We start from the raw sequence: 21,540 nt of genomic DNA, 5'->3' as shown, positions 1-21,540 counted from the left end.
ATTATTATTAAGATTCCTGAATTAATATTAATACATTTGAACAAAACAGACTGAAAGCAGAGAGATGATGGAAAGGTCATTATGTAGACTATGGAGTTAGACAAACCTCTACCCCCTCATGAGCTAAGTGGGCACTCAAGCCGATGTCCTCATCTGTAAATGGAGATAATGTCCCAACTGGCAGCGTCAAGAAATTAGTGATAATTCTGTACAAATTAACATATTTGTGAACTGTAAACACTGTGAAATCATACTGTCGAGTTGGCTATACTGATATACAGTTGCTCAATAAATGGCAATCATTACTTTAAAAATACAGTGATCTGAACAACACAGAACAAGTCACTAGTTACACATCACTACTTACAGTCAATTCTTGATCGTGACTAAACTACACAGAGTTCAAAACAGCTAAATAAACTGAAAGAAATTCGTTTCTAGTTTTCAAATGCAATTACTTTTGCAGCAAATTAACTGTCCAGGTGAAGGCTATGCATAATAGAAACAAAAAGTTGGCTATGTTCAAATCGATCTTTTAAGAATAAGTTATAATTAGGAAAATATTATAGTCTACACAACAATTCTCAGAATGCATTGTGAGGGCCATGCCTGCCCTGCTCACTGCTGTGTGCCTGTACAGTGTCCGTAAAGTGCCTGACACGTAACAGGTACCTAGTAAATATTTGTTTAATTGCAGTCTACATACAGCCACTTAAGAGAGCAGGAGTGGTCTAATGCTAGAAAAATAACCCAGAGTAATAAAGGAGCACAGTAGAAAATTAATCTTAATACGAAATTAGTCAGAAATCTTTTAGTCCTTAAAAAACATCATAAAAAGACCTTACTAAACGACCAGCATGGGCCCACTGTGAAAGGGTAAGACTAAATCAGAAAACTAAAGAGAAGTCCATCAACTGGTCGTTACAGAGGAACATCAGGCCAAATGAAAGTCACCAGAAAGAATCGTAAGGGAATAAGGGAGGGCTGCTATGACTATAGAAATAAAAACAAAGATATATACTCATCATAAATTTCAGGTGGAAAGACTTAAAATAAGCCAAGGGAGCCTAAAGATTTTCTAACATTCTGTTCCCTCTTACCAATCCCGAGGAATGGGATTTGTTCTGATTAAATTCAGCTCACTTTTACTGTTTTCCTATTACATGTTCTGCACTGTAGCAAGCACGATGAAAGGTGCAAAGATGGGGTTTAATTTGGCACAGAAGGAAGCCACGCGCATACAGCTCCTATCTGTGTGCACAGATAGTACAAAGACATCTGGAACCTGGGAACCAGGACCAGACCCTGATCTGATGCCTACTCTAGTCCGCTGCACCTTCTACTAGTTCGGTTATTTACTTAATCACCCTTCTATCTTCAAATTTTAAGCGGCAGCAACTTGAATTCTAGAGTTACTTTACTTTTCTGCTCTTAAAGACACAATGAGAAACTTTTTAAATGGCGTTACTTTTTAGCATCTTTAATTTTATTAGATATAGTACGTGCCATGTTAAAAAAAAAGTTTTAATATAAATCCATGTCCATCTTAAAAAAGTTTGTGAAACATCTGAATGACATAGATCTCACGTCTTCCCTGGAACAAATGAAGAAGACGGATGTCTGCCCTTTCCCTAAATGAGCTATAACTTGAGGATGGGCAGCAACTGACCGATGGTTTCCGCAAAACCCGGAGAGTCAAGGTTCACAGTGGTCCTCGTCCCGATTCTGTTAGGCTCCGCGCGGGGCTTAAAAACATGCTATTCAGTTCTGATCTCGACTTGTTTCCTGCCCTCTCAAAGTGGAAGTTGAACTTCAACGTTGTCGGTAAAGTAACTTGGCAATATTTTGAGGTCACTTCCATCCGTGTTCACAGTTGTACCAGAATCATAAGAATATGTTTGTTCTCAGAGTAAATGCACACAAAACTGAAAATCACACACAAAACTGAAGCATGGGATTTAATCATCTCAGCTGGAGAGCATTTCCATCAGCCGTCCTCCGTAACTCGTCTGCCCAGCTGATTGCCACTAAAAACACCCAAGTGTGAAACGGAGCCGGAAACCCCAAAACCCCAGGGAAGTGAGGTGGAGCCCAGCGCCGGTCCCAGCTCCCCCGACGCCTGCACCGAGCATCCGTGACCCGGGACCGCAGGACCCGAGCAGGGGAGGTGCACCGGCGCCCAGGTGTGTTCCGGGCTACCAGGCCGCAGCAGCCCCGACTCCGCCCGGGAAGCCGCAGCGCTGGGGGTCGGCCGCCGGCCCCACGGAACGGACCCCAGACCCTCCGCACCCAACTCCGGACCAGAACCCCGCCTCACGCCCGCCCAGGCCGCCCCGCGTCCCCGGCCCGTCCGCCGGCCAGCCGCGTCCCGCCGCCCACGCCAGTCAAACCGCCCAGCGGCGAGCGGCCCTCCGCGCGCCCACCTTGGTCGTACGGATGTGCTCCATCCCGAAGACGCGTCCGCCGGCGGCCGCAGCACCTGCGCACCATAGAGCGGATATCCCGGGCCGCGACGCCCCTGACCCGGCAGGCACCACCTCCAGCCGGCCGCGCCCACCGCGCACGCGCAGCTCGCTCGTCGTCTCCTGGAAACACTTCCGCAAACCGGGGCCGCTGAGAGGGCGCTGCGCGGTGGGCAGAGCGGCGGCGGTGCTGAGAGAGCGGCTACGGTATCGCCTGGGGCCGCCGTGAGAACCACAGCGTCTCCTGTCGGTGGAGGCCTTCCAATCCCCGAGAGAGCGCGGTCCTCTCCTGGGAAACTGGCCAGCAATTCTCCCCCGTGGACAGGGTCGTGTGGACGTGCTGTGAGAAGAGAATTCGGTGGGTGAGGGCGAGACAGGGTGACACCAAATTTCAGTACTTCGTCTTTTGTCTGAGCTGCAGTTCTTCTCACAAGAATCTACTCGAAGGAAATAATCAGATGTATTTATTGTAGCCTTATTTGAATCCATCACAATCTCCAATATTATGGGATTGTTATGTAAAGTGTGGTATGTCCATACACTGTTGATATCAGCATACCTTAAAAATTATGTGAATAGGGACTTCCCTGGTGGCGCACTGGTTAAGAATCTGCCTGCCAGTGCAGGGGACACGGGTTTGAGCCCTGGTGCGGGAAGATCCCACATGCCGTGGAGCAACTAAGCCTGTGCGCCACAACTACTGAGCCCGCGAGCCACAACTACTGAGCCTGCGTGCCACAACTACTGCAGCCACGTGCCTAGAGCCTGTGCTCCGGAACAAGAGAAGCCACTACAGTGAGAAGCCCGTGCACCACAACGAAGAGCAACCCCCGCTCACTGCAACTAGACAAAGCCCGCGCACAGCAACAAAGACCCAACACAGCCAAAAATTAATTATTTATTTATTTAAAAATTATGTGACTAAAAGTAAAAGCTGAACAAACTGAAAAATCAGCAACTTTATTTAGATCTATGAGAGAACTGAGGTCACAGGGCAAACCACTGACCCCCAAATTAGAGAGAGAGAGAGACAGACAGACAGGCAAGTACAGAGAACAACACCTTATGGGAGCAGAAACCCACCAGCAGCAACCTCCCTGGGAACCAGTGCCGGGCAGGTCGTTTCAGCCAGCACATAGTGTCCGACTATCCAGGAGACAAGACACACTAAAAGGCAAAAACACAGTTTGAAGGGAAAGAGCAAGCCTCAAAACCAGACTCAGCTATGGCCTAGATGTTAAAATTATCAGACTGGGAATTGAAAACAATTAGGATTCATAGGCTAAGGGCTCTGATGGGTAAAGTAGACAGAATGCAAGAACACACAGGCAATGTGGGCAGAGAGATGGAGATTCTAAGAAAGAACCAAGAAGAAATGCTACAGGTTAAAAGAACTACAACAGAAATGAAGAATGCCTTCGATAGGCTTATGAGTAGAACACATGTGACGCAGGAAAGACTCTCTGAGCTTGAGGATACCTCTATAGAAGCCTCCGAATCTGAAAAAGAGAAAGGAAAAAGACTGAGAAAAACAGAACAGAATGCGCAAGGATTGTGGGACAGCTACAAAAGGTGTAACATACATGTAATGGGAATATCTAAAGGGGAGGAAAGAGAGAAAGGAACAGAAACAAATATTTGAAACAATAATGACTGGAAATTTCCCCCCAATTAATGTCATACACCAAACCCTCAGAGAACACCAAGCGGGATAAATGCCAGAAAAACTACAATCATTCTCGAACCATGGAAAATCAAAGATTACAAACAGAAATCCTGAAGAAGGCAGGGGCGGGAGAAACCCTTATCTATAGAGGAGCGAGGAAAAGAATCAGATCTGACTTCTCATCCGAAAGCAAGCAAGAAGAGAGGGGAGTGAAATAAAGGGTTAACAGAGGAGTCCACCAACCTAGAATTCTGTACCCTGTGAAATGCTTACATATAAGTGAAATTAATGACAACAGTGAAACAAGGGGCTGGAGGGAGAAGCTAAGATTAGTTTATTAGAAAGTACTCACACTTCAAAAACAAGTTATGCTGTAGAGGAACATTACATAACAAAAAGTGTTGATGCTGAATTACTGAGTGAAAAATAAAGTGGCTATAGAATGGTAGGTTCAATGTGAGTGTGTTGGGTCATTTTTATTTATTTAAAACGAAATACTGGGGCTTCCCTGGGGGCGCAGTGGTTGAGAGTCCGCCTGCCGATGCAGGGGACGTGGGTTCGTGCCCCGGTCCGGGAGGATCCCACATGCCGCGGAGCGGCTGGGCCTGTGAGCCATGGCCGCTGAGCCTGCGCGTCCGGAGCCTGTGCTCCGCAACGGGAGAGACCACAACAGTGAGAGGCCCGCGTACCACAAAAAACAACAACAACAACAACAACGAAATACTTAACATTTCTAGATGGTTAGGATAACAGGTGATTTTTGTAATTCCTCTGTTTCAGCCATGCTGAAGTGATTTCAGCCTGGAGTGATCTTGCCCCCAGGGGACATTTGGGACATCTAGAGACATTTTTGGTTGTCACAACTAGGAGTGTGTGTCAGGCGGTACTACTGGCATCCAGTGGGTAGAGGCTGGGTCTGCTGCTGAGCACTTTAAAATACACCAGACACACCCCGCACCCAACCACCCACCAAAGAATTATCCAGCCCAAGACCTCAGTAGTGCCGAGGCGGAGGAGCCCTGCTCTATGTTCTCCAAGTGTTCTGTCCTAAGCCGCTTCACTCTGTTGTAACTAGAAAATGCTATTTTTAAAACATCATCACCATTTTTACATCATCTTTCTTACTATGTTTGGTGCTACAAAGACCTCTCTACCCTCTAAGTTTTCTTTTCTAATTAAAATTTATGTTTTATTTTGCCAGTGTTTCATTCATTTATTTTATTCAAGTCGTCTTGGTGTTGCTTTGTTTTGAGTGCAGGCTATGTTTCAGACAGATTTTCAAAGCAATGGAGATACTCACGGGGAATACATAATGAGGATAAGATTGCACGACCTAGAAAACAGCCTCGTACAGTATCACATCCAAAAGACACAAATCCGGCTAAAAAAAAAATTGAAAACTAAAGCAGGTCTTTTCCAGAAGATCTTCTGAAAAAGCAGAAAAGGGTGAATTATATTGCATAACATACATCAAGACTTCCTTGATAAAACCTCTTTTTGTATTATTTTCCCTCAGATTTTTGTCATTTTCTCCATTCCACATCCCCAAACACGTTATCCTCACAACATTATCTCCCTCGTCCCTTATCATTTCTCACTTTGTCTCTTTTACCAATTCTCATAGAAGGGTAATAATAATCATAACTAACGCTTAAATGATTACCAGGTGGCAGAAAGAGTACTAAGTGCTTTACCTGTACTATGGGGAAAATACTATCACCTTCCTCATTTTAAAGATGAGGAAAGTGAAACACAATGAAGTTAAGTAACTTGTCCAATATCACACAGCAGATAAAGCCTAGATTCATGAGATAAAGCCAGACAGTCTGACTCTAGATTCTGTATTCTTAATACTATTCTATATCGATTTGTTTTTCAAAATCCATATAAAAGTTTCAGTTATGGTAATATGATAGGCTAGGAAATGACTCTGCTTTTTTTAAAAACTAAAATAGTATCTAAAATAGAAAATCAGGGCTTCGCTAGTGGCGCAGTGGTTAAGAATCCGCCTGCCAATGCAGGGGACACAGATTTGAGCCCTGGTCCAGGAAGATCCCACATGCCATGGAGCAACTATGCCCATGAGCCACAACTACTGAGCCCGCGTGCCACAACTACTGAAGCCCATGCATGTAGAGCCCATGCTCCACAATGAGAGAAGCCACTGCAATGAGAAGCCCGAGCACCACGATGAAGAGCAGCCCCTGCTCACCACAACTAGAGAAAGCCTGCATGCAGCAATGAAGACCCAACGCAGCCATAAATAAAATAAATAAATAAAATATATTAAAATAAAATAGAAAATCAAATCCTGTAAAGCACCTATAATGTAACTGAGAAGAGAGTGAGGACTCACAAGTGCAAAATATAAGGGAAAGTGTGTACCCAGAAAGGTAAGCAGGATACGGAAATTCCTGCAAGAGGGCCATTTCCAAACCAGGTGAATTTAGTTCCTGTTTTGATGTTCTCACAGGACTTAAAGTCTAGAGCCCACCCCATGGAGGAAGTACAATGGGGGACTCTCCCCACATAAAGCCTGGGCCAGAAGGAAACTCAACCAATCCAATGCCCAGAATACTGTGGGAAATTCACCTTGACATTAAGAAACAGGAGGGGAGCAATAATCTCCTGTCTTGCAAATATTATAACCACAAAAATGTTATTAGATGAATTTGCAACCTAGATTCATACCACCTAAAAAACTTTCAGAAAAACTTCAAGTTGTGAATATAGTTTTAAAAGTTTGGGATTAGTAGTGCCTAGGAATGTTATTAAAGCAAACTCAAATCCTTTTTGGGTGGAATGCCACTCTACAATAGGTTTTAAATAATTCTTACAATTAACTTTCCAAGGAAAATTGTTAGTCACAATAAAAGATAACTAGCACACAAGGAAACAATTCTCAAGAGATAATTTGCAAGAACAGCATGAGTGGCAATAAGAGCTTTTATAACTATCAGGCTTAGTTTATAAAACAATTATGCTCAATGCTCATTATGTTTAAAGAAATGAGTCATGATGAAAATGTCTGCAGTGTATGGGAAAAACAGTGTCTTAATGAGCAGACATGAAGAAGAACCAAATAGAACTTTTATAAATGAAGTGCAAAAATTGAAATGGAAAACCCACTGAATGGGTTTAACAGATTAGACACAGTAGAAGAAAGAATTAGAAAACTGGAAGTTACTTTTGGAAATTACCCAGAAAGGATTACTGAGAGACAAAAAGATTGTAAATAGGAAACTAAAGTTAAGAGAAATTGAGGATAGCATGAAAAGATCTAACATAAGTCTTGCCACAGTTTCACAAGAAGAGAAGGGGGAGAGAGAGACTGGGGCAAAGATAATATAATACCTGACATTTTTCAGAATGCATGGAAGACACCAATCCACAGAATATGGAAGCTCAACGAATTCCAAGAGGAATACATAAAAAGAAATCCATATCTAGACACACCGAAGTGAACTAGAATCACTATGGTGAATTTACTATGGTAACACCAAAGACAAAACTGGAGAGCTTAAAATCATCCAGACTAGAAGAGGAACAAATTACCTTCAGCTGATTAACAATTAAACTGACAGCTGACTTCTCAGCAACTGAGGAAGCCATATAACATTGGAATAGTATCTTCAATATGCAGAAGGAAAACGATGACAATCTAGAATTCTCTTCCCAAACTATCTTTCAAAAAATGAAAATGGAAAAAAAAAACCCCAGACATTTTCAAACAAAAAATACAGACTAAGAGAGTTTGCCATGACCCATATTAAAGCAAATTATTCAAAAGTATACTTAAGGATAAGGAAAATGATCACAGATGGAAGATCTAAGATAAAAAAGAAATGAAGTTTTTTGTTTTTGTTTTTAGAAGATGTTGGGGGTAGGAGTTTATTTATTTATTTATTTTTGCCATGTTGCGTCTTCATTTCTGTGCGAGGGCTTTCTCTAGTTGTGGCAAGCGGGGGCCACTCTTCATCGCGGTGCACGGGCCTCTCACTGTCGCGGCCTCTTGTTGCGGAGCACAGGCTCCAGACGCACAGGCTCAGTAGTTGTGGCTCACGGGCCTAGTTGCTCTGCGGCATGTGGGATCCTCCCAGACCAGGGCTCGAACCCATGTCCTCTGCATTAGCAGGCAGATTCTCAACCACTGCACCACCAGGGAAGCCCTGAAGTTTTTTTAATGTAAAGAAATTAGTAAATGTAAACAAATATTGATGGCACAAAATTTTAATAAAGTTTTAAGAAGTTTAAAAAGAAAAGAATTCAAATATATGAGTTAGGCATGAGATAAAATACTCTAAAATACTTGTATTCTCTTGGAAGATGGTAGGAGTGTTTGTTAATTTTAGCCTTAAAAAGTTATATTTACATGTTTTAATTTCCAGGGTAACTGCTAAAATATAGAAACAGCACATAAGTTCCAAGTTAGTATGAGGAGAAAATGGAATTTTAAAAAGATGTATTTGTCACAGCTTAAAAAGAATATCAATAAATAAATTTAGCAAAATGTGTATAAGATCTCTACAGAGCGTGTTATAAAATTACCTGGATGGATGGACGGATGGATGGATGGATGGAGAGATAGAGAGTTAAAAAGATAGATACATAGATAGGTAGATAGATATTACACACACACACACACACACACACACACACACAGAAGACCTAAATAAATGGAGAGATGTACTTTGTTTACAGAATAGAAAACTCAATTTTGACAGTTTTTTGGAATACTGGTCAGATATTTTGTTGAATGCCCCTCTACTGGAATTTGTCTAAAGTTTTCCTCATAGTTAGACCAGGGTTAAGGGCTTTGTGGGAGAAGACCAGACAGATAAAATGCCATTCTTATCACATCATAACAATATCAAGTCATATTGTCAATATGATTTATCATTGTTGTTGTACACCTTGATCGCCTGGCTGAGGTAGTGTTTGTCAAGTTTCTCCACTGTAAAGTTACTATTTTCCCCCCATTTCTATCCTCTCCTCTCTCAAAGGAGCTCACTCTTCAAAGTCCATACTTAAGGAGGAAGGAGTTATACTCCCCATCTTTGAGGGCTGAGTTTCTACATAAGTTGTTTGAAATTCTTCTGCACAAGAAAATTTTCTGTTCTCTCCCATTTTCTTATTTACTCCATCATTTGTTTGTATCAGTATGGGCTCATGAATATTCATTTTATACTTCAGGCTATATTCTGATAGTTCTTCATTTATTTTCGTGCTCAAATTGTTCTCGTTTTGGCCATTAGCAGCTCTTTCACTTGGCTCCTCTGTCCCTTTGACGTACCCCCATCAATACTGGGGGTTTTCTTTGTTTGTTTTTAGCACTTCCTTACTTTCTGGCACTACAAGAAGCTCCCACCTCATTTTGCATCTTTCCCACCCCAGCCCTTAGAATTAACTATTTCTCCAAAGAGCTCTGGTTCTTTTATTGAAGAATGATATTAGAATCCAAGATCTGGGCCTTAGGTATGCCTTTTCCTACTGGAATATTAGCAAGAGTTCTTTTTTTTTTTTTTAATTTGTTTATTTTTGGCTGCGTTGGGTCTTCATTGCTGCACACGGGCTTTCTCTAGTTGCAGTGAGCGGGGGCTACTCTTCATTGTGGTGCGTGGGCTTCTCATTGTGGTGGCTTCTCTTGTTGCAGAGCACGGGCTCTAGGCACACTGGCTTCAGTAGTTCTGGCTCGCGGGCTCAGTAGTTGTGACACATGGGCTTAGCTGCTTCGCGGCCTGTGGGATCTTCCTGGACCAGGGCTTGAACCCGTGTCCCCTACACTGGCAGGCGGATTCTTAACCACTGCACCACCAGGGAAGCCCCAAGAGTTCTTTTTGTTTATATACATTTTCTGTTTGTTTGTTTTCTTTTCCTATCACCTTGTTCTGATTTTGTGGATCTCATCTCTCTAGGTACATAAGGTATTTGTTTGTTTGACTGTTTGTTTTTGCTTCCCAAATTATCTCCATTCCCTCAAGGTTTCTTTCTAGGTTTGTTGTTTTGGCTTCTGACTTTCATGTCAGAACTCTCCTCTAATATCTGATCATCTTTGATCATCCTTTCAAGTAGTAAAATGTTCATTGAGAACAATCTTTGTTGGAGAGCTTGATAATTGGCCAGGATTGCTACAGAATGATGGGGTGGCGACGTGGCACTTTTATTGGGGACCTTGCACATCACAACTTGAAGGTCTTGTGCATGGGAATGGACACAAGGAGCCCTGGGAACAGATGTCCTGTTAGCAGCAGTAGCAGAGCCTGAGTAGAAGCCCCAGTTGGACACCACACACAGGATGCAAATGATTCAGACCATCTGCTTCTCTGTTGCTAGCTCTCCCCCTGGTGAGAACTACAACATAACAAAGAGCCCCAATTCCTCTGTCACTACGAAGGGGTGGGTTCACTCAAGGGAAATGAGTAGACACTATAAAGGAGAAGAGTTTTGTTCGCTGAGACTCATTTTTATTCTTACTAATGTTCATAAAGCATAGGGTCCAATTTAAGAGGACCTGTATGTGCACCAGTGTCCCTAAATTCTAACCTTCCCTAAAAAAGTTGGATCAGTAAAAATTACCAGATTAAGTATTTTCTGCTGTCGTTATCACGTTACTTACGCAAATGGGTCACTTAATCCAGTTACAGCACCAACGGAGGAGTCCCCGAGACTTATAAGCTAACCTGAGGGAAGGCCAGCCAGCCAAGAAGAGTTCTGTCTCTTAGGGTTAGTCAGACTGGTGAATATCAAAATACCAGCTTGATCACTGGCCATGAGAAACACACGTTAAAGCAGACAGCAGTGAGGGTCAGCGTATTCTCTTCCTATAAAGCTAAGTGGACACTTTGCATTGAGAAGCTTACTTAGCATGAATTCGGGCAAGGGAAATGACCTAAATGATGCGACAGGCTGTTGTCATCCAGCCAAGATCCCGATGCAGCTGTAAACCCATCTGTAGTTGTGACGTACCAACTACAAGACAAGAGAGCAGTGCTTCTGGCCCAGGAAAGCCTCTGGGGGCAGCCCTGATGTCTCATTATTATAGGGGTATGTTACATATCCCCAATCTAGTTTCTGAACATCTCTGTGCTGAGACCCCATTTCTTTAGAAACACTACCTGGTCTGCTAAGTTCCTATCAAGATGTAGCCTGGAAGCCATGCTATCTTTTGGAGGGAGTCTTAAAACATCTGTGCTTTGCTTAATTTTGTCTTGATGTATATATTTATAATTTCCTTTATTATCCAACTTCTAGGAGACACCTAGATTTTGCCTTATATGTGCCTACAAAGACTACTTAAAATAACATACTAGTTATTGATGACTTTAATAAAATATAATTTTCTTAATTGACCTTGCATTTAAAAATGGAGGGTTTTTTGCATCAAAAATTAACAAATACACAAAAAGCAGTAAGTAAACAATCATGATGGTTTGAAATAATGAGGAATCAGTCTTCCACATTCATTTCTCCCTAATGCTTAGTGTTTATTTTTACACTTTTTTTTAAAAAAAAAAACCCACTGAGTTCCCCTATAAAATACACAAGAGATGTCTGATGCTATGATTGTCATGTGAGAAAACATTTCATATTTTAAAATTAAATGTTAATGCTTTTATAATTATATTTACTGCTTACCGTCTAATGGGATATTATGAAAGCAATCACACTTCCTAATCTGGGTGTTTCTTAAATAGAAATAAATCATTAAAAGAGCCAGAATTGGCTGCATTTCTCAGCTTTTATTTTTAGGTGGATTACTGCAGAAGCTGAAGCCTATGCTCAGAATTCTTTCTGGAATCAAAGCTGTGTGAATTCAGATCTCCTATCTGCCCCTTATTAACTGTGAATCTAGTAAAATTATTTAACTTCTTCAACTCCTGGTTTTCTTTTCTGTAGATAGCAATGCTTACCTTTATCCCCTCCATGGAGTTATTTATTTTGGTTAAGTGAAATAATGAACCCAAATCCGTTATGCACAGCAGCTGGCCTTAATAAATTCTATAAATAACAGTTGTGCGTACGTGTGTATCAAGCATTCTTAACTGAGTGCACTGCATACTGTATCCCAGCGATCATATTTGGTATTCTATAACCTGTGATTGAGGAGGCCCAGCCAAGTGCATACCTCCAGGTTAGGCCACGTACAGGGCTGCTTCAGTCTCATGCTGAAGTTGAGACCTAGTATAATGTTTCCAGGTCAATGTGAACCTCACTCTCTCAGGATATGAGGGTTTGGAAGCTTGCCCCTTATTCTGTCTTGAAAGTTATTTGTAATTTTTCTGCTTTTCCTAACTGTGTGAACTTCTCTCTGAATCCTTTAGATAAGGGAATCTTGGTGACTTACCCCAGGGGCATATGTGTCTGCTCTTTCTGTCCATTTGCACCCACTCTCAACTTTGGTCTATACAGTGGCCGGTCGTGCCCTACTCTGTGTAACCACTTTACTGAACCCTGGGCTCTTCAGGGGTGAAGTGGGCAGCAACTTTCTTTTTCTCACGGCTGCCCTCCAAGCCTGCTTTGTCAGCTGTCCTTTACCCTCTCCTCAGTAGGAGCTTGAGCTCGTAGAGAAGGACCGGTCATGCTTGGGTTTTAGAACAATCTGATTTTTAGGAGTTACAGGCTCATCCCACTTTCCCCCCATTTGCTTGCTAGCTCCTGCCTCTGCTCCCTGGGAATCGGGTCTTACTTGGCTAGCTCCATTATAATCTGCCATCACTGATGTATGAAGGCCCCCTCTTTCTCCCTCGGGCACTCAGTCAATTAGTTAACCCTTCACATTGCCTGAAGAAGGTACCGCCCTCTCCAGTTTGTTTCTTTTTTTTGGTACACAGGCCTTTCACTGTTGTGGCCTCTCCCGCTGTGGAGCACAGGCTCCGGACGCACAGGCTCAGCGGCCATGGCTCACGGGCCCAGCCGCTCTGCGGCATGTGGGATCCTCCCGGACCGGGGCACGAACCCGCGTCCCCTGCATCGGCAGGCGGACTCTCAACCACTGCGCCATCAGGGAAGCCCTGCAGTTTGTTTCTTAATGAGCTAGCTCTTGGTTTCCGACATACTCAAGGGCCGGCTATTCCTCTTCTAGATTCGTTTGAAACTTCTCAGTATCTGTACGATATATCTGTCTTCTTATGTCTCCCCAACACGTACATACACTTGTGCTTGAACTCCGTTGAGAGGATTTCGATTGCTTGCAACCAAAAGAGGCCTAATTAAGGTATGGGAAAACAGATCAAAGGGAATTGGACAGGCCTGGGGGAAATTTTATCCATGCTACGGGAAAGTCTTAAGAATGCATTCCTGCTTCACAGAAGTGGATATTGGTCTACGAATATGTGCCAGAATATTAAATTAATATTATTAATATCAATTAATATTATCAATATTAAACAGCGTTTATTGTTATATTCCAGTCCTATAGATGTTCTGGACCTTGGTTCATCTTGGATATTTCCTATGTTTCCCCGGTAACACGTGTAAAATTCATCTTTTAGTGTGGATTCCGACTAAAGATGGTATCCTAAATTTAGAATAATAGGGACTCAACTATAATGGCTTAACACAGAAGTTGGTTTTTCTCCGAAAAGAAATTGGATGGTAGGCAGACCAGGGTTGGTTCGGTGATTCTATAACCAGTGTTCATACTGTTTTTCTCCTACATCCTCCTTAGCATATGACTTCCATTCTTAAGTTCCTCATGGCCCAAGATGGCTGCTGGAGAGCCAGCCATGTGTCTTGAGTTCCAGGCAGCGGGAAGAAAGAAGGAGGAGAAAGGCAAGAGGGATGTATGCCAGCTCTCTCCTCCTCTACATGAGCCAACGCTCATCTCATGTCTCCCACTTACATCTAATCGGCCACATTTACCTGTAAAGGAAGCTGGGATTCTGGTTAGTGTGCCACTTTGAACAAAACTGGGATTATTATTATTTTTTAAATAAATTTATTTATTTATTTACTTTTGGCTGTGTTGGGTCTTCGTTGCTGCACTCAGGCTTTCTCTAGTTATGGCAAGCGGGGGCTACTCTTCATTACGGTGGCTTCTCTTGTTGCGGAGCACAGGCTCTAGGCGCACAGGCTTCAGTAATTGTGGCTCGCGGGCTCTAGAGCGCAGGCTCAGTAGTTGTGGTGCACGGGCCTAGTTGCTTCATGGCATGTGGGATCTTCCCGGACCAGGGCACGAACCCGCGTCCCCTGCATCGGCAGGCAGACTCTCAACCACTGCACCACCAGGGAAGCCCCCTAGAATTTTTTTACAGTACTATTGCCTTTCAGATAATTCAGCTTGATTATAACATTAACAATGTCATCATACAGCCAGTAAATCAGCAAAAGATGGGGTTTCTTAACAGAATTTTCACAATATAAAATATAAGGGGGCTTCCCTGGTGGCGCAGTGGTTGAGAGTCCGCCTGCCGATGCAGGGGACACGGGTTCGTGCCCCGGTCCGGGAAGATCCCACATGCCGCAGAGCAGCTGGGCCCGTGAGCCATGGCCGCTGAGCCTGGGCGTCCGGAGCCTGTGCTCCACAACGGGAGAGGCCACAACAGTGAGAAGCCCACTTACCGCAAAAAAATAATAAGGGGAAGCAAAATGGCTTGCTATCGAATTTAGAATTCAAATCACTTGCTTCATCCTCAGAAAGAAGCAATTCACATAGAACTGATACATGGGTTCAGGTCCCATAATGCCCAGTAAGAGTATTTGGAAACATGCTTTGGAATAGGATGTTACTCTTGTCAGGAAAGGAAGGTAAAGCCAAATTCCAGTGCTCCATGGTTTTGCCTGGCTGGAAGGGGTTTTATCTTCCACAGGCATGAAGTTTACGTTATTGCCACCTTACTGTGAAGTTTTCAATTGAATAAACAAACAATTGGGCTTACAGAAACTGCTTTCTTTGGAATTTTATTCCTGTAGAGCATATGGGTGAGAATTTCTTTTCTTTTTGCTAATAGGACAAACAGAAGAAGGCATATAAGATTACAAAGCCTCTTTGAGGTCCAGTCTTACATTTGGGGCCTCTAGAGGCATGTGGTAGATTGTAATACTGTTTATCAAATATTCCAGTTTCCATTTCTGCAGTGCGCCTCTGTGTGGGATTTTGGGGTTTCTGCAGCAATAACTTAAACTACTCTGACAGATACAAGACAGAAATGCTGTACTAAAATTTTTTAAAAATAAAGTTTAAAAAATAGTTTGTCAATTTGAGTGGCTCCCCTCCAAAGTCTCATCTCTGAGCGATTTTCCCACTATTTTCTTTTATAAACTTATTTTTAGAACTGTTTTAGATTTACAGAGTTATTACAAAGAGAGGTCCTATATACCCCACACCCAGTTTCACCTATTATGAACGTCTTATATTCATCCCTACTACATATTTACATGCTCTTTCCATCCAGCTAATCTTACATGTGTTGGTAATTAACATATATGCATTTAAGTGCCAGGAATTTTGCTCTTACTAATTTTATGTTGGTATTCTTCAAAAGTTTTGGAAAGAATATGCAATGGAATTAACACAAAGGTTGCCACTTTCTACCTTTTTACAAAAATCATCTGGATCTATCTTTTTTAGTTTCCAAGTCAAAAGTACCCTTTGATTTTATATCCCCAGTTCTCTTAGTGACCATCCTATACTCATCACTAATAATAGCATTCTCTAGACCACTGAAGCTCAAAAACCCCACAATATTTTTTCTCTTCCTGTTTAATCACTATGAACTTTTTCTTTATACAATAGTTCAAATATGTCCCTTTTCTTTTTTATCATTCCCACAGTGACTGCCATAATATTTGAAATGCATTTAATTTTTAAATTATACACAGAGATGGTGTATTAGTCTGCTCAAGCTGCAATGTCCTGGTGGGAATTGTTTTAGGAAAGCAAATACGGTGGTTGCTTATAAGACGTATCTTATTGGAAGAAATCGCAGGTAGGAAAACCCTCTGCGAGAGTAATGTAACAACCCCTGATGGGAAAATAAGCATCTGCATTATGAAGGCAGCACCTCGAACTCACCACCGCCTGCAAGCCTTTCCTCATCCTCCCGTCAGAGGGACTCTCCTCTTTAAAGCCCCATTTTCCTTATGTTTAAGGGTTGCTCACAGAACCCTTACATCGTTCTTGCTTCTGTACTTTTCTTATCCCGTCTAGTCTGTGCATCCTCCCTGGCAGGAGGCAAGGATATAAGCAATAACTGAGATTAAGCAGCCATAATGCAAAGGTTACGTCAGCACAGATGCCAAAACAGGAAGAACCAAGAGAGACACGGTCCCATCAGGATCTCCAGACACCGGCCCCCCCCCCCCCCCTCCCCTCCCCCTCCTCCCCTCCCCCTCCTCCCCTCCCCTTCCTCCCCTCCCCTTCCTCCCCCTCCCAGCGGCCCCTGCGTGGCCGCTGGCCCCGCTCACTCCCAGCGGCCCCTGCGTGACGGTCGCGCTTCCGGAGGTGCGTGCGGACAGCCGCAGTATACTTGAGCTGCGCCATCTCCACACGGTTGGGCGGTCTTCGCGTCCGCTGGGCTCCGCGTTCGCGCAGGGTCGCGGCTGGGTGGGAGCGATGCTGCCCGGCCCGCTGGGGCCTTGAGGCGGGAGCGGCGAGCCGAGCCACTAGTTTGCCAACCGCGCCGAGCCCGCAGCCATGTCCACGGGGTTCTCCTTCGGGAGCAGCACGCTGGGCTCCTCCACCGTGGCCGCCAGCGGGAGCGGCACGGGAGGCGGTTTCTCCTTCGGGACCGCGGCGTCTAGGTAACCGCGAGCGGCCTTCTTCCCGGCGGGGCTGGGGCGGGTGGCCTGGGGGTCGCGGGCGGCTGGGGCGGGGGGCGCCGGCTTCCACGCGGAGGCCCGGCCGCGGTTTCGCCGCTTCTCTGGGCCTATCCCGGCGCCCGGTGAATGTCGCAGGGATGAATGGAGCTAAGGTTGTCGGATCTAAGCTCTTTTTAGAAAAAGAGACTTAATAGGAAATTGTAAGGGGGACAAAGACAAATTTCTCCCCGATAATTGAGACGCCATTGCAGGATATACGTTTTGGGACATTAATGATTTCGTGGTTATTTTAAACGCGCTTTCAAACCTTTTGTGCCTTATGGGGCCCTATCTGTCCTCTTGGTTTTTTTGTTTCAAATACTTGTTACAGCACTTTTTGGTGGTAGTTTTGAACAGTATGTGCAAATTAGTATATCACAGGTGAGGATATTGTGCTGACTCTCATTGTCTTTTACTTAAATTGTGAAATGTAGGCGCCATAGTCATCGTCTTTGTGCAGCCTGCTACCTCACCTCTTCAAGTGATAACAATTTGGCCAGCAGACGTCCAGAAAGAGGCAATTAAAATAAAGATCATTTTAATGATGCGAGGTTTGCTCTTTAGAGCTCAAACTTTTGAAGATAAAAATGGAGATCGTTAAATCAAATAGTGTGCCTAGAATGAGTTACAGGATAGCTCCCGGAGCTGGTAGATCAACAAAGCAAAAACCCTTCAATTTTGTCTGTATGGGAGGGGGTAGGGTGGGCAAAGACTACACGGTGAAGTCAGAAATCTGGAGTTCTCCTTAATAGCTCCTATGCTGTCAGTCTGTGCACTTAATCAGTAAGGCCTGATCATTTTCATGCTTTACTTGCCATTTGCTTCATTTCCAGGGCCACCACCCTGTTGCGGGCTCTTGTCATTCGTGGAACAAATGTTTGTTGAACGCATTCCTAAGTAGTAGGCTCCCCTTTAGGTGGTAAGATAAGTCCTGCTCTCCTGAAGCTTACATGAAAGATCGTAATACTTAATGATTCCTGCCAGCTTCTCAACCAGTAACCTTCTCCTGTTAGATGAAAACTGCTCCCATCACCTCCTACTTTGATTAGTTCTCTGGAATCCCAGTTGCTGTCTCAACTGCTTTTACATCAACTTCTTTTTTTTTTTTTTAACAACGTTGTAGCCAGATTAAAAAAAAAAAAAATTCCCATTGCCTCCCTTCAATGATTTTCCACTATCCTTGGAATGAAGTAAAAATAAACCTTACCATGGTCTGCAAGGCCCAGTCTGGAACCTCTTCAGACATCCTGAGCCCATCTTCTCATTTTTGTTTGCTCCAATTCAGTGATTCAGACCCAACTGTAAAAGAAAGTAATAACATCTACAGGCATACAGATAAGTAACTGACACAGTTTCAGCGAAATATACTACCCTTACTCTTCGATATTTTCTATGCACTTTGATATTTTCTTTTTTTTTTGGCCTGATATTTTCTATTCTGTTCCGTTTCCTTTTTTTAAAATGCTGGTTGTGAGCTATTAAATTGATTTTTTGCTCATCTCATGGGTCCTGATCTTAGTTTGAAAAACACAACTTGGGCTTTTTCTCAGTTCCTCAGGTGAAGGCCAAACCCCTTCCCACTTTAGGGCAGTTCCCTCTGCCTGGAATTGCCCTACCACCTCTTGTGCTGAGCTGATGCCTGCTTGTGGGACTCAGGTGCTTACATCGGAGGGAAGCCTTTTCTGACCTGTCAGTGTAGAGAGGTTTCCATCCCTTACCCTGTACCATAGCACTTATCACAGTTGTTTCAGTTCTTACATTTTTTGTTGACTTCTTTACGCTCCATGATGGTGGAGATCTTTTCATGCTAGTTTTCCAGAAGACACAGTGGAGCTCAATATGTATTTGTTGAATGCATGAATGATTGATAAATCTCTTTCTCTGGTTGGAAACTTCCTGAGGGCAGGGCCTGAGTCTCATCTGCCACTCCGAGTCCCTGTGACAGTGCCTGGCAGGGCTTTTATAAATACTTGTTGAATGACTGAGTAAATGAATTACTAGCAATAAACTAGAAAAATGTATACATGCTGTAGAAAGGCTTGGGAAATTAATAAAAGGAGAGACGGTCTAACACCTGCCCATTGGAGTACTGGTTTGGAGGCCTAACGTTCTTTTGGTAAATGCACCTAGGTTAGGTTAGCTCCCAGGTCCACGGTAGGGCAAGATTCCATTCTTCATCTGGCAGGGTCTGCTGGCTTTTCTGCATCATGTCCTTGTTGAGGAGTTGGCAGATAATATTCGTTGAGGCAATAATTGGTTAGGTCTGAGGTAGCTTTTTGTTTTTCTTTAAGTGAATATTTCTGCCACAGAAATTTCTCCTTTGCTTCTCTGGTAAAGTAAGATTTTACTTTGATATATTTTCTTTGGTAATGTTTTCAACTTTATGAACTTGTGAAACACTTCATTGTATCGTTACTTATCTTAGATTGTCAAGAAATTTTAAATACTTTAATTGTCTTAAAAATACATACTTTCACTGTATATCTTTTGTGTATTTATGGAATAGCAGTAAAAACATGGGATTACTGACTTGTTTGGGAGGAAGGGTAGCATAATAAACATTTCCTTAATTTGATTCTTCATAATTTGCCAACAAAATGTTTCTTAAAAATACGTTTTGGTTCAGTTGTACTTTAATTCTGGGTGACACCTTGCAGCCCTGCTTTGCCAGCCCCCTGTGCTTGTATACACAGAGGGGCACGTACACACGTGCTAATAGGGAAAGACACAATTTGGGTGCACCCTCTCCTTTTTCCTGCTCAGTGTTGATGACTGATTTCAGGTTCTCCTTCCTTGAAAACTGCTCCCTCTCCGTTGCCCTCACAGTGATTAACTGGCGTAGAACCTTGTACATGATATGTTTAGTTGAATTTATAAGTGCTTCTTATGATAATGGTAGCAACAGCATTTATTGAGTGAAGTTAATTTGCCCTTCGTAATCTCTAAATCTTTACAAAAAATCTTAAGTGGGTACCGTTATTCCCATTTTGCTGATGAGGAGATAGAGGCCCAGAAACATTCTGTCATACAAGTACCAGCACATTGGAGAGCTGGTACCGGAGCCTGGCCAGAGCAGTACTGCCTGCCCCTTCCATTGAAATGCCGCAGGCTTTGAAGCTTTTTTAAAAAACTGACATGCAGTTCCGCCATGGTGTTTACGTCTATGTGGAAGGCCAGGGAGAGAAGTAATAAAGATACATATGTAGCATGAACGGGATTTCCCATTATGTTGTACATGTTGTAATCTCTCTTAACCCTCCGACATAATTTTTGAAGTGTCAAATTGTCAAGATTTTTTGGCTTGTTTTCATTTGTTCTACCATTTATAGGTAGCAAATTTGAGCCTCTGCAGCTTGCTAAGAACAGTTGAAAAGCTGTAAACTTTGTTCACATCACTTGTTATTATCAGCTGCTCTTTTCTAAGCTTTCAGAACCTCTGAAGAGGGTTTCTGCTGATCTTACACAGTCTTTTTAGAGGGGAGCTTTGCTTTGCAGCTTCCTCGTGCCAGGGTATGTCTATTCTTGTCCCTCATCCCCACCCCCAGGGCTGGCGATACAGCAACAGAGAGGTGGTGGGGACAGCTTCGAGTAACGTTCCTATTTCTGGGCATGTCTTTATGTTAGCAGTCGGGGAAGAACAAATGAGCTTAGCAGTGTGAATTGTACATACATAGTTCAGAAGGAAAATGATCCGTATTTGTAGGATTTCCTATGGCTGTTTTAAAATACGCTAGCTTTCAAACAAAAACTGGTGAAAGCAGGATATATGTGATCTTGTTTATGACTCCTTGGCATCTGAAATCCTAAATGCTATAGATTCTGCTTTTCTTGAAGACTGCTGTTGCATTTTTTAAGAATAATTTTGTATGTGGATTTATTTTTATAGAGAACAGAAAAATATTTGAACGTGGTTGGTTGAAGGTGAGTTGTGATTACTTTTGTATCCTGTGGAGATGTGTGAGGTGCTTAAATGGAGAAATAACCTCGAAGAGCTAACTTGCGTTTCCCTTAAATAAGTATTGGCTCTAGTAGACTTTATTTTGTGTTTTCTATGAACAAGCAGCCCTTCTGTGGGGCTCAGTCTTGGGAGCCTCGGGAGCACGGCAGCTCCAGTGACAGCACCTGCTCCTTCTGCTGGCTTCGGAGCCGGGCTCTTTGGATCTAAGCCTGCCTCTGGGTTCACTCTAGGAGGAACGAACACAGGTAAGGAGGGTTGTCAGATTCTCAGGGAGTGGGTTTGGGGTATTCATTCTTTGCAGGTTCTGTCCTGTGTCTCCTCCCTTTACAAGGATCGTCACTGGTGGTAGACCTAAAAAATGGTAAATACTGAGATGAAAAGGCAGACAGGGATGTGGGATCAAGGGTCAGAGATAGGGCCAGCCGTTAGCTGTGACTGACTTCAGTGTAAGGAAGGACAGCACACACATACATTTAAGAATTAAAGGAAATAAATCTATTTAAAAGTAATGAATTAAAGTAATTCAAGTTTATGTTAGATTATGTAATGCAGTGTTTTATCTTGGTGAAGACTGAGTCAAGTTTACAATTTGGACATTAATTAATTTAGTATATGGGACAGTCAGCTTCCTTTTTTTTTTTTTTTTTTTTTTTTTT

At 43.0% G+C, this 21,540-nt stretch overlaps 2 protein-coding genes across 8 annotated transcripts in view; one reads left to right on the top strand and one right to left on the bottom strand.

The window, feature by feature from the left end:
• MTMR6 (myotubularin related protein 6) overlaps window positions 1-2,549 on the bottom strand; it is a 28,625-nt gene extending 26,076 nt beyond the window's left edge. Inside the window, exon 1 of the mRNA XM_027116679.1 lies at window positions 2,424-2,549. Coding sequence (XP_026972480.1) covers window positions 2,424-2,447 — 24 coding nt within the window. The 5' untranslated portion in view covers window positions 2,448-2,549. The remainder of the gene's footprint in view (window positions 1-2,423) is intronic.
• A 14,036-nt stretch (window positions 2,550-16,585) lies between these two features.
• The window catches only part of NUP58 (nucleoporin 58), a 35,117-nt gene continuing 30,162 nt past the window's right edge, over window positions 16,586-21,540 (top strand). For 3 of the 7 annotated variants that reach the window (XM_027116674.1, XM_027116673.1, XM_027116675.1), the window contains exons 1-2: window positions 16,587-16,869; window positions 20,987-21,129. In XM_027116674.1, the coding sequence (XP_026972475.1) occupies window positions 16,763-16,869; window positions 20,987-21,129 (250 nt within the window). In that variant the 5' untranslated portion in view covers window positions 16,587-16,762. Of the gene's footprint in view, window positions 16,870-20,986; window positions 21,130-21,540 lie in introns of all 7 variants that reach the window. The other 4 variants (XM_027116677.1, XM_027116671.1, XM_027116672.1 and 1 more) reach the window with 4 other exon arrangements.

This window comes from Aethalodelphis obliquidens, unplaced genomic scaffold, assembly GCF_003676395.1.
Source record: "Aethalodelphis obliquidens isolate GAN/ISIS:26980383/991018 unplaced genomic scaffold, ASM367639v1 scaffold16, whole genome shotgun sequence".
Lineage (NCBI taxonomy): Eukaryota > Metazoa > Chordata > Mammalia > Artiodactyla > Delphinidae > Aethalodelphis > Aethalodelphis obliquidens.
Note: the sequence above shows the minus strand (reverse complement) of the source record. Positions and strands in the feature narration are given on the sequence as shown.